Below are 13,215 nucleotides of genomic sequence, written 5' to 3'. Positions count from 1 at the left end.
GAGCTATGTGCCATAACGATAGACGCAAAAGAAATTCTGGGAAGGGATTTACAGTTTTCGAAATCAGTCGTTGTAGCCACGTTTGTATTTGGGGGTAGTGATTCTCTTCAAACTCGTTCCGGTCACCGATCGCCGCAGGAACGTTATGGCCATTGAACGCCATTAGATTGCCTTGTCATATCGAGTATCACAGACACTCATTATTTAAGCAAGAGCCGTTGACCCCCTGTCCTCTCACGGAGACTCACCCTTCGATACCGCTGATTGTCCACGACTTCAATTGCAGCTACTCCGTATACACAGCCTTTCACTAATCGCAACCTGTGGACTCGCTCGGTAGCCCTCAGCTGAGCTTCTCGTAATGACGATGAACACCAAACAAATTGGAGCTCAGAGTTTCAACTGATGTGGTGCTTATAATCATCGCGTGCCGGGTCGAAATCAGTATGTGTATATAGGGCCCTCAAGACCGTGGGCTCTAGTACAGTGAGGTCGAAGTGCGTGGAGGAGTGTGTGGAATCACTGAATATACCTCATTTTCACTACATAGTGATAACATGGATTAATTTGTTGTTATCCAGTTTTCTAAACATTCACTTTTGTTTTTGAAATTACTTCAAACTTAAAATTTTATCACCCGAAAACGAAAACGGAACGTAAAATGTAGTTTTTACTGAATTCTACTTTCCGTTTACGAGCGACACACGTTCGGTTATCGTTTGCATGCGTTTTCGTAAAGCAAAACAAAACAGCTGACACGTTTTCCTACATTTACGGTATGTTTACGAGAGCATGACCAGGCCTTTACTGAATTCTACTTTCCGGTTACGTTCGACAGATGTTCGGTAGACGTTAGCATGTATATTTATAAGGCAAAATAAAACAGCTGACACGTTTTTCTACATTTACGGTCTTTAATGTAGATATGAAATATGTTTATTTGACAGATTTCCTTTGTAGAATTGTCAAATAAACATATTTTTAGGTTTCATTATGGCCGTTATGGCCTTTTGTACTAGATTCTTCATGCTCAAGCTTTGCTGCAAAACTCTATATAGTATATATATTCTTGATCGGCTTGACATCTGTCAAGAGCATGCTATCTTTCGAAAGAATGAAATTCTTCGCTCATAAAGTTTAATGTAATTCGTTTGGAATTGTAAATTGGTCAAAGTGGCCCCTATTTAGACATAACACCTATATAAATCAGTCTTCTCTTTTGATTTGTGAGAAGTTTGCCCCTGTTCCTTAATGGAATGTTCATGGTCGAAATTTGCATGTTTCGATTACTTGCGCCCCATGAAAATGAATTCCGTTATGTATTCATTCATGCCAAATATCAAAGTAGATTAGGTTAGGTAAGAGTGGCATTCCTTTTACAGACTCACTTAGACAATTTTAAGTCCATTGTGATACCACAGTAGCGACAAGGCTTCTCATTAGAATCGAACTGCACTGGTAATCCAAGCACGCTACCAACTCGGCTACCGGGCCACCCAATATCAAAGTAACACCGACACAAATTCCATTTTCTATTTTTGTTCATACGATAACATACAGATATTTGATGTAGGAAGGCGTTTCCTATTTAAATTGCTATGATTCGCATTGTCTTTCATCATAACACGAATATGACACATAAGCAAGCAGGCCCCCAAACTGCGTTAGCTCTTTTTCCCACATTGCATTTGGTCCGGCCAAAAAGTGTTTAAAATAATCTGTAGAATATTTGTCTCCCAAAGAGTAGAGAGGGGCCGACCATATGACGATGAGCATAAATTTGATTAGAAGAGATGGCCTAGGGTTTTACATTTATATATTAAGCGATATGACCATGTGACGCCGCAATCATTTTCTTGTGTTTGTACAGAATTCTTATTACAAAACTGAAAAGGTTTAACATTATGATGTAAATTTGCCTGTTTCATGGGTGCCTTTCGAACAAGCGGTCTTTTTAAATCGTTTACGTCCAAAAAACAAGTCCCGAAAAATTAAAATTTTCTAAAACGATTCAAGGCGATTCGGGTTAGTGTTATTAGCATTTATTCGGGTTTTCTCTGGGTTTTTACTTACTTTTGCGCTAAATAGAAGAATACTTTGAACATTGTTTTTATTGAATGAATTCTTCATTCATCTCCCTATATTTTTTTTACCATATTTCATAGGGGTGCCCAAATTTCAATATTTTGTAATTCTCTTTCAATTGGTTAGCTCATTGACTATTAAAAATTTTTTTTGGTTAGATGATTTGGCAGGCACATTCCCAAATGTAGCTCAGACACACAGCGACACCTTATGGTTTTACTCGACATACGCTTTACGGCAAATATATTGATATGATGTGCAACGTATTATTTATGATGCGACCCAGAATTCAGCCTTATAGTTTGAAATGTTTTAGTAGAGAGTATGCTTATGTACTAATATTCCGCCTAAAGTTTTTCTGCAAATCAGCTACAGTATCATAGTTGTTGTCTATTTTTATTTCATTACATTGAATTAGTGGAAAACAATTATTGTTTTTTTTTTGGTATTTTTAATTACGATGTGATTTTATAATTTTATATAATTTATTTGTTTTTTTTCTTTTGGCTTCTTTTCTTTGTTTTTATTTTTCCATTCCTTGTCGAAATAAATAAAAACACCGCTATGCGAAACTAATTTATAACTTCTGTTGCAACTTCAACTCGGAAACGGCAATATTAACATATTGCGCATATTGCATTTGTATTTCGAATGCCAACCCTATAATGAATGCCTTTGAACATGCATTACTTGTATTGTGTTGCTCCTGAACGTGAATTTTTTAATCGTTGTTGTTGTTGTTGTTGTACATTCTTGTACCCATGTATGTGATGCGGTGTTTTTGAAACAAATGAAAATTTTTAAATCTAAAATCAAAAATCATTCAAATGCGCATCAGCTAAGGGACGTACTAATATTGAATTACGCGAGCAATTTATTTTGGCCGATGGTGTCTCGCAAAGCATGGCTTCATTTACGCCTAAACGTCCTCCAACAAATGCTGCTCAAAATGGTAACAATAGCAACACGCCGCCCTATATGAGTTCGCAAGGTCCAATTATAAAGGTAAATAGCAATGAATACAAACATTTCATTCATCGACTAAAAAACTAAGACATTCATCAAAAAAACAAAATAAACTATCAAACAAAGCTCACCTTATTAACACCCCAAGACCCCGACCCTGCTAGAAATTCCGATAATTTATATACATATATTCTCCATATATAGTCCCATACAAAATGTGTTGTTCCATGTGGGTTATGTGTAAGGTAAGTGTTAGAATGTTGTCTGTTTCAAGCACTCCACACCTTTGACTTAAAGCAAGCAGCTCAAATATCAACAATTTGGTTATTGTTGCATCTTTGTTTTATGTTTTTTTTTTTTTTTTATATATACATGTGTGAAGTTTTAATTTAAGCATGGTTTATTCTTTGGTCATTTTGTACAAATATTTTTGCGGCTATATCATAAGCGTAGGCTATCTATCACATATGAAACGTTCACGGTTTCAAAACGCACTAAAGCATAGAATTTACAATTTTTCCAATCACCTATTGAACGCAAATTTGTTTTTTTGAACTTTAAACTCGATAAACACCCTAATGAAATATCGATACATTTGACTGTCAGTTGACTATTACAATGCAACTGCGCATTAAGAATTGTTTTCTTAAATGATCATTCAAGCGATTTTGTGAAATTATTTTTACTTTTGTTTTTTACAATCCTTCGACCTTAATTTTTGAAAAACAAAATTTTCTTATTACAACTTATCGAAACAGCTGATGAACATTTGGCTGAACTAATGCCAATATTTGAACGTATTCGTGCACAAGAACAAGTACCTTGCGCCTTCCCAATACATATGGGCGCCGGTGGCACCGTATTTGTACGTTGCAATAGTAGTCGTTCAGTACCATTAAGTCCACATGTTATGCATTGCCATCCTACAACACATTGGGTAAGTTATTGACCATAACGCCAGTTGCAAATCATCGACGATAGCGTTAATTACTTACTTACTGTTTATAAATTTTGTATGAAATTCTCTAGTCGTACGTCGCGACGCGAGCGAATGAGCAGCTTCGTCTCTAATGGGGTGCTACCACAAAAAATCCATAACTTCATTTTCTCCTTATCTATTTCTTGATATTGTGAAAGCGAATGAAAAACAAGGATAATATTAATACGTTTTCTTTCTGTACACACACGCTTAGGTACGGGAACGTTCCGGTCGTTCCATGCCGATGAAGCCAACCACACGCTCATCACACTCTGCCTCAACACCTGACTCGTTAAGTGACAATGAGGGAAGCCATGGCAATGTATCGGGCCGATACACCCCACGGAAAGTAACTTACACTAGTACGCGCACAGGTCTTACCCCAGGAGGCTCAAGAGCGGGTTCCAAACCCAATTCTCGCCCTCTAAGCAGACAAGGCTCTAAGCCGCCCTCCCGCCATGGATCTACGCTGTCATTAGATAGTACCGGTATGTAGTAGTAGTAGGGGCTAAGCTCTAAGAATTGAAATTGATTTTTAACATGTTTTTTATCATTGTTGTAAAATATAGACGAGCACACACCCTCTCGCATTCCACAGCGCAAACAGTCGGGCGCCAGCACTGTTTCTGGTACTGGTACAACGCCAAGACCATCCCGACTCTCGGTAACATCGACTACAACTCGAACAAATGGCACAACAACGATAACCCGGAAAACAGCTTCCGGTTCAGCCAGTCCTGCCCCTACCAGGTAAGTTTTAGTGTAAGGTCTGGTATTTAAAAGAACAACTCATGTATATTGTAAAATAGTTTTAAACTAAAAAACAACCCAGGGGGCTTGTGTGCTGAAAATCACTTTTCTATAAAAATAAATTTGCAATTTACAAAATTACTTTTCTAAAAAAAAAAAAAAAAATACGACAAAAATTGTTTTCTAAAAACATTGCGGCCGTATTCTCATACAACGATCAGAAAGACATCAAACAAAATTTGCATTCGAAAATCTTCAATAGTTGTTCATGGAGTTTAAAAAATATAACGGAAAGAAAGAAGATTAAAAAACTAAAGAAAAAGATGTGCAGAAATGATGCATTATTAGAGATGGGCGATGGGGTATTTACCCAAAAGTTATTTACCCGGTAAATTGGGTAAATACCTGGCTATTTACTCATTTATATCCAAAAGCTGGGTATTTATAATTTTGCCTATATCATTGACATCAAAATATTTTCTAAACAATTTTTGATGATTTCGTATTCTTTGTATATAAACCTGATCTTCGGATCTCATAAAATCGGATTTTAGTTATATATTTCCGCTATATAGACCGATCTCCAGACTTAAAGTCATGAGGCAATAAATTGGTAATTTTTCATCCGATTTCGGTGACCCATGTCTGTAAAGTGTGGTTCAGATCCCACTATATTTGAATATAGCTGCTCTTAGACCGACCGCCCGATCTTCCGATATATGGTATTGAGGCCATGAAAGTTCCATTTTTTACCCGAATTCGATGAAATTTGAAAGGTTAAAAGGGGCACCAAAACTCGCTGTGCCAAATTTTATCCAAATCGGATGAATAATGCTCCTTTTATGGGCTCATTACACTATATCGGGAGATCGGTCTATATGGCAACTATATCCAAATATGGTCCGATCTAAACCATATTTAACAGAAATGGGTAGGGGTCTCCCAGAACACACTGAGAAAGCTCCTCACGGCAGTGGTCGCTGCAATTTGGGTAGCCACAATGTCCAGAGACATAAGATGTAGCAGGTGTCGCGTCAGTGCGGCTGTGATGCACAAACAAGCCATCCTTTGGATCCGGTTAAGTATTGCGCAGTAGGTGGATTTTTGAAGCGCCGTCCACCAGACCACAACACCATATAGCATTATAGGCCTAACAACTGCAGTATATACCCAATGCATGACACGCGGTCTAAATCTCCACCTTTTGCCAATGGCTCTCTTTTAGGTGTATAGGGCAAGAGTTGCCTTTTTTGCCCTTTCCAAAATGTTGGATTTGAAGTTCAGTTTCCTGTCCAGCAAAACACCCAGGTATTTTGCGCTTTCTGTAAACGGACCATTCTCTCCACCCAAGGAGACAGGTTCCACTGTAGGCAACTTATATCTCCTGCTAAAAAAAACTACTTCTGCCTTGCATGGATTTATACCCCGACCACTTTCGGTAGCCCATTTTGCTGTTGCACGTAGAGCTTCCTGAAGTATATCTCTTAGACTGCTGGGAAACTTTCCCCCAACCGCAATTGCCACGTCATCGGCATACGCGACCACTTTTACACTTTTCTCCAGAGACAATAATGGTTATATTCCAAAGTAGAGGAGACAGCACACATTCTTTAGGTGTTCCTCTGCTAACCCATCTTTTTAGATCCACAGATACCAAGCCTGCCGTAATGCATCTTTTAATAAAAAAAGTTATGAATAAACTTTCTTACGGTAGAGTTGATGCCTGGAAACTCCAACTCCTTCATGATTGACGTCGGTTTTACATTATTGAAAGCACCTTCAATGTCAAGACATGCTACCATAGCATGTTCCTTGACAGCGTGAGAACCCTCTATGTAGCCGACTAGGTTGTGAAAGACTGTTTCGGTGGATTTGCCTTCGCTATATGCAAGCTGCTGCCGCGACAGGCGATCTCCAGGGATCTTTGCCCTAAGATATGTTTCTATCAACCCCCAAGAGTCTTCAGCATAAAGGATGACAAACTAATAGGACGAAAACCTTTCGCCCTCGTTTGGTAGGGTTTTCCTGCTTTCGGAATGAAAATGACCTTCGTGTCCCTTCATCCCACAGGTATGTATAACATTCTGATACAAGCAGAATATATTTCCCTAAGCCAGGAAACCAGTCTATCAGACACAGCTTGTAATTCAACCGGTAATGCATCATAAGGGCCTGACGACTTAAAGGAGTCCCAACGTCTTATCGCCCAAAGGATTTTCGGCTCTGACACAATTTCCCTAATGAACTCCGACGACAACCCCTGTGATAACCTCTTCAGGCGCCACGTTGTCCGTTGGAGAATTTCCCGGGTAATGTGTATCAACGAGTAGTTCTTGTGTTTCCTCACTAGACATTGTCCATACATTCTCTGACTTCTGGATATACCCCACCGTAATAGGTCTCGAGGACAGAATCTTTCTTAGCCTAGAGGCCTCAGATGTATTCTCCACGGAGCTGCAGAATTCTGCGCTGAAGTTATTCTGAGCTTTCTAAGCTCGCCATTATATCTTCTTAGCACAGCCTTATAGATGTCCCAATCGTGTGGTGCTCTTGTGGCCTTTGCTCTGTTAAACAAGTTTTCTGCAGTCCAACCAGCTCTGGGGTCTTAAATGGCGGTCGCTATTTGCCACTTGTCTTGGCACTAGGGCATGCTGACACAAGCCAGTCATTATGGGCTTTCGTGATCCGGTTGGCCGCTATATCTATATCCTCCGTAGTTTCCGCTTCCTTTTCTAGTCAAGTGGTGCGGAATTTGTGCCGAAATTTATCTTCTGTTTAGCCGAGGGACCACTACTCCAGTATTTTCTCCAAGGCTACAACCAATATAACGATAATCAGAGAAGCTGTGGTCATCCAACACTTCCCAATCGCATATTCTTGCACTTATATCTTCCGGTACAAAGGTAATATCTAGTACCTCCTGCCTGTTCCTGATAATAAAGGTCGGTTTATCCCCTTTATTACAAATCGGCAGATTGCAACTTATAATATATTCAATAAGCAGCTCACCCCTTTCGTTGACATCCGAACTTCCCCATATCTGGTTGTTGTTGTAGCAGTGTTATGCAGCGAGGCAGCAGCCCTTGCCGATGAAGAACTCCATCGGGTCAATCCGCTACGTACAACCGGCTGCCATGGGATTGCCCATATCTGGTGATGTGCATTAGCATCACTTCCTTCCTTACAGAAGCAGCTTCAAGCAGCGACTTAAGGTTTGAAGGCGGCATCTTTGAATCGTATGCCATATATTTGTGGATTTGAATGTAGTAGCTTCACAAATTAGTTTTGTTGTGAATACGGCTGTAATACATAAACAAATATTTGTTTATACATACCAAAGAAAACATTTTCAACTATGAAATTTTTTGTTTGTTCTGGGTTTCAATTTTAAATTTTTCCTTCAATTCATTCTGTTTGTTGTTATTTGAAGTGTAAAAAATTTCATAAATTTTCATCATAAGTTACAATTATACAATTAATTAAGACTTTTTGTTTACAAATTGATTTGAGGGGAAAAGTGAAAGTGAAAACCTGAACATAGTTCAATATATCTGCAATTTGAACTTCATTCGGTCAAAATTTTGATTGCAACAACAAATAACTCAATAGTTGTAGAATCTAAACTCTTTTTAAATCAATCAAGAAATCGATTATCAGTACAACAGCGAAGAAGGATTTTCCAACAATAGCAATAAGTACCATTTTATTAATATTTTATTTTTAATTTATTGTATTATGCGCATGTGGACATAGCACATAGAACTTGTCAGTATCACACCAAGTGAGAACTCAAAAAAAAAAGTTAAATGACTTGAAAAGAATTATTTTTTGCCCTGAAGCAATCTACTTCTACATGTTCAATATAAATCAATCTGTCTGATTTTGTTTGTAAAATTTTTTAAACTAAATGTTTCTATGACCACATCGTATCTACATTTTTTCCGCTTAGGAATATTGTCTACACTTTGTAATTATTTTTTTTTTTTTTGTGAACAGGACTAGCTTTCCCATTTCTCTTTATTTTTATTATCGATTCCAAATATTAATAACAAAATATTTTTTATTTTTATTTCAAATTTTTAACCGATCGATAAAAACCCTAATCGATTCCCTCATCATCATTCATTGGCATGTTTTCTTTTGTTAAAAACCAAAAAATATATATATATAAACATAAATGTAACTCTATTGAAACAACGACTAAACAAACAATCATCTATAAACCTGAATGACCCCCTCCACCTATGTAATACACACAACACATAAAAACTAAAACCAATCATGTGAACCAACAACAACAAAACCTACTCTTAATGCAAATCAAACAATTAATCCAATTACCAAAGAAACGGAGGCATGAGTAGATCATCCAGTATACCTGCACTAACAGGCTTTGGCTATAAACCTAGGTAAACAAATTCATATATATATATTACAAACATTAGAAAAAACCCATCGTCTTCCTCTTGTGCTCAACTGTTAACTTGTATGTATTATTTATTGCTTATCTAACCAACATTTTGTCGTACATATTAACTTTGCAAATGTGATTTCGATTCCAAAATAAAAAGTTTTTTATTTTTAAGGCAACACAACAAACAAATGTAGTAGTCAAAATATTGGGTTGCCCAAAAAGTAATTGCGGATTTTTTACAAGAAAGTAAATGCATTATTAATAAAACTTAGAATGAACTTTAATCAAATATACTTTTTTTACACTTTTTTCTAAAGCAAGCTAAAAGTAACAGCTGATAACTGACGGAAGAAAGAATGCAATTACAGAGTCACAAGCTGTGAAAAAATTTGTCAACGCCGACTATATGAAAAATCCGCAATTCATTTTGGGCAACCCAATAATTAAACCTACGAGTAATTGTAGAATGTAGAATGGTTTTGCTAGTTTGCAGAGCTCATAACGTTGTCTTGGGTCGTGCCACACATGTGAGCATAGTAATATTTTGAAAACGAAATCACTATTGGCAAAAACTGCAGCTGGTTGGACTGTGACGTGACATTGAGACTTTTAAACATCCACATATATATGTATGTTCATAGCCGCTACAAGTACTCATTGTCCTGCTCCATAGTGTTATTAGTATTACTTAGTTGTTCTTTTAAGTAAATATTTTCTTCTTTTCAAAATGCCATAACGTCCTATTTCCATAGTAATAAATTATGTATTGTATTTTTATTCTCCATCTATAAATTACAACTACAATCTAAAGCTATCGTCCGTCAAGGATACCGGTCAAAGTATCAAATTCATTCGATAAGTCCTTAAGTGCTAATTCATCACCAACCAACTCAACTTCAAACAGTCTGAATCCTAATTCCAGTTTGGGGTAAAACAAACAAAACATCCTACACGTGTATCTGTCCTTGTAGTAGCAACTTTTTCCTCATCAAAGCACCCACAAACAAGCGTTCTGTACACCATATATTTTGATGGATACGTATGTTTGTAGATGCTTTTGTAACTTTCACTGAGTAAACGTAACTATTACCGTCCTTGATACCTTTTTTGATTTCAACAGTTTTTGTTTTATACATTTTTATTGTATGAATGTTTTGTTGCCTTTTTTTAAATGTTATGTGGCCTTTGTTTTAGCATTACAAAAGCGCTGTTTTTTTTCATAATTATATGCATATAGGTAATCAATAAATTTGTATAAGCTTATGCTTAGAATCATACGAAAAATAAGAAAAGCTGCATGAATTGTGCAATTGCAATGGAAACGATTTAATTGTCATAAGAATGTGTGATCTGAATTCTAAGCAAACAAAGATATGAACTTTATAAGTTTTGAAATAGTTCTGTTTCCCCAGCATAACATAGAAGAGTGTTTCGCGAGTCATATGGACGATTATGACACAATGACTTGTAAGAGAATCGTGGCGAAGAGTTGCTTAACTATAGCAGTTGGGTAAAATGTTCTTTCCACATCCTCATCTTGTTATCTGTGTCAGTTACCAGATTTCCTTCTGTGTCTCTGCAGGAGGATGTGCCTGCACCAAAGCTATTGGTTTGATGTTTAATTCTTTGGTAGAATTTCCGGACTTCATTCTGACTCCTGCACATCTCAATTCGCTCACACTCACGTCTTTCCATTTCCTTTTTCTTTCTGCGGAATAGACGTTTCTCTTCTCTCCTTTTCTTCCGATACCTCTCCTTCATCTGACGCGTTGCTACTGATTGCAGGGTTGCTCTATATGCCGCATTTTTGGCTTCAGTTGCATCTCAACACTCTTGGTCGTACCATGGGTTTCTTGGAGGAGGCTTCCGGTACCCAAGTACGGATTTCGCGGCATTTTCCTTGACGCCATTATATCATAGGAACAATGAGTGCTTTTATTAAGCAGTTGAGTCAGTCGAGTGGAGTATGCCGCTGCCATTTGTTGTGTTTGCAGCTTTTCAATGTCCAGCTTCCGTGCAGTGTCAGATCGTATTTTCCTCGCCATGTTCAAACGGGTGCGAACCTTTGCTGCAACGAGGTAATGACCCGAACCTGTATTCGCTCTACGGATCGTACATCTAACACGCTGGATGAATGCCTTCCATCTATCACAACGTGATCAATTTGGTTCCTCGTGTTTTGATCGGGTGGCAGCCATGTGGCTTTGTGAATATTTTTATATTTTTTTTGAAGTCTGGTGCTACTAATTACCATGTTTTTTGCCACGGCGAAATCTATCAGCCCCAACCCATTACTGGACGTTATCTCATGGAGGCTAAACTTTCCGACTGTTGGACCAAAAATGTCTTCCTTCCCCATCTTCGCATTAAAATCTCCCAGAACGATTTTAATATCATGGAGGCGGTGCAGCAGTCATTTTCTCTCTCTAGGTGCTCGTAGAAAATATCCTTGGTCTTCTCGTCTTTGTGCACAAATAAGGCTGATGTTGAAGAATTTGGCTTTTATGCGGATCGTGGCTAGCCTCTCACCCACCGGAGTAAAGTTGGAGACAAGATGTTTCAGACTCCACTCAGACTAACCACAAATCTGATCCGCAAATCATGGTCTTTTTTTCATTTGCGTGGGTCGTCAAATTTGGGGGGGTCCGTTTTTACTATTCCTTTGTTTCTCATAGTAGTTCTCTGTTTTCAGGGGGCGGGTTACTGGCCCAGCGCCCCAACCGCATGGGATTTTGTGGGATTGCACATGTATCACTCGTTCGGTCCGACGCTCGCCTCCAGACACCCCTAACCTGGGAACAGACGCTGATGTTGGCCATTGGTTGTTTGAAGGCGCCAATAACTCGCCTTGTCATCTCGAGTATCATTGGCACTCAGTATTTAAATAAGAGCCAATGCCACCTGACTCCCCACTGAGTCTCTCCTCTCGAAAATCGCTGACTGCCCGCAGCCGGATTTGCAGCTACTCTGTATAGAAACGGAGCTTTCCACCATCCGCCACCTGTGGACGCGCCCGGTAGCTTTCAGCTAAGCTTCCCGTGATAACGATGGACACCACACAAGTCGGAGCTCAAAGTTCCAGCCTGTGTGGTACTCATAGTTACCCGTGTCGGCCGGGAAAAACACACTAAGCATGAAAATAAAAGCAATCGCGAAAAGTTAACTAGGGCGATTTATAAAAAAATTTTCTGGACGATTACAACGCAATGGGTTGCGTAATAATCGTCGCCAAGAGTTGCTAAAACTTCCGCACACGCAATGGATTGTCCAGTGATATCGTAGAAGAGTGTTTCGAGACTCATACGGAAGAACAATTGCGTAATAATCTTACAGAAGATTGTTTCATTGATCGCGGAAACGAATACTCTTCCAAACCTATGAAAAATATTTGTAGAGAATCGTCATATAAACCAAGTGAGAATTCTTTTTGGTGTTGTGAAAGTTGTCCACTCAAAACAAAACATGGAATAACATAATTCAATACAAGTCCTAAACGCACTAAGCACGGAAGTAAAAGCAATCGCGAAAAGTTAACTAGGGCGATTTATAAACAAATTTTCTGGACAAAATCACTCGGAATCACTTTTGGATTCGATTCAGCTATGTCCGTCTGTCCATGTTAATTTGTGTTCAAACTACAGCTCGTAATTTTCATCCGATCGTCTTCAAATTTGGTATTTGAATTTTTTTCGACCTAGAGACGCAGCCTATTAAAATTGGAAAAAATCGGTTTAGATTTGGATATAGCTACCATACATATGTTCGTCGGATTTGCAGTAATACTGCAATAAATTGGTCATTTGTTAACCGATTCTCTCGCAATTTGGCATGAAGGATTTTCTTATGACTCCCGACAGGTTACAGGTGAATTTCATAAAAATCGGTTCAGATTTGGATATAGCTCCCATATATATGTTCGTTCGATTTGCAGTAATATTGCAATCAAATGGTCATTTGTTAATCGATTCCCTCGAAAAATGGCAGGAAGGATTTACACTTGACTCTCGACATTATAGATGAA

The 13,215-nt window shown here is 38.2% G+C and overlaps 1 protein-coding gene across 41 annotated transcripts in view; it reads left to right on the top strand.

Moving 5' to 3' along the window:
• The window catches only part of LOC106087979 (microtubule-actin cross-linking factor 1), a 332,047-nt gene that overhangs the window by 317,308 nt on the left and 1,524 nt on the right, over positions 1 to 13,215 (top strand). For 16 of the 41 annotated variants that reach the window (XM_059368766.1, XM_059368767.1, XM_059368741.1 and 13 more), the window contains 5 exons: positions 3,810 to 3,988; positions 4,245 to 4,518; positions 4,600 to 4,780; positions 9,127 to 9,189; positions 10,006 to 10,122. In XM_059368766.1, coding sequence (XP_059224749.1) covers positions 3,810 to 3,988; positions 4,245 to 4,518; positions 4,600 to 4,780; positions 9,127 to 9,189; positions 10,006 to 10,122 — 814 coding nt within the window. Of the gene's footprint in view, positions 1 to 2,923; positions 3,091 to 3,809; positions 3,989 to 4,244; positions 4,519 to 4,599; positions 4,781 to 9,126; positions 9,190 to 10,005; positions 10,123 to 13,215 lie in introns of all 41 variants that reach the window. The other 25 variants (XM_059368779.1, XM_059368763.1, XM_059368778.1 and 22 more) reach the window with 6 other exon arrangements.

Source organism: Stomoxys calcitrans, chromosome 5 (assembly GCF_963082655.1).
Source record: "Stomoxys calcitrans chromosome 5, idStoCalc2.1, whole genome shotgun sequence".
Taxonomy (NCBI): Eukaryota; Metazoa; Arthropoda; class Insecta; order Diptera; family Muscidae; genus Stomoxys; species Stomoxys calcitrans.
The sequence above is the reverse complement of the archived record's forward strand: the minus strand, read 5'-3'. Positions and strand labels throughout refer to the sequence as shown.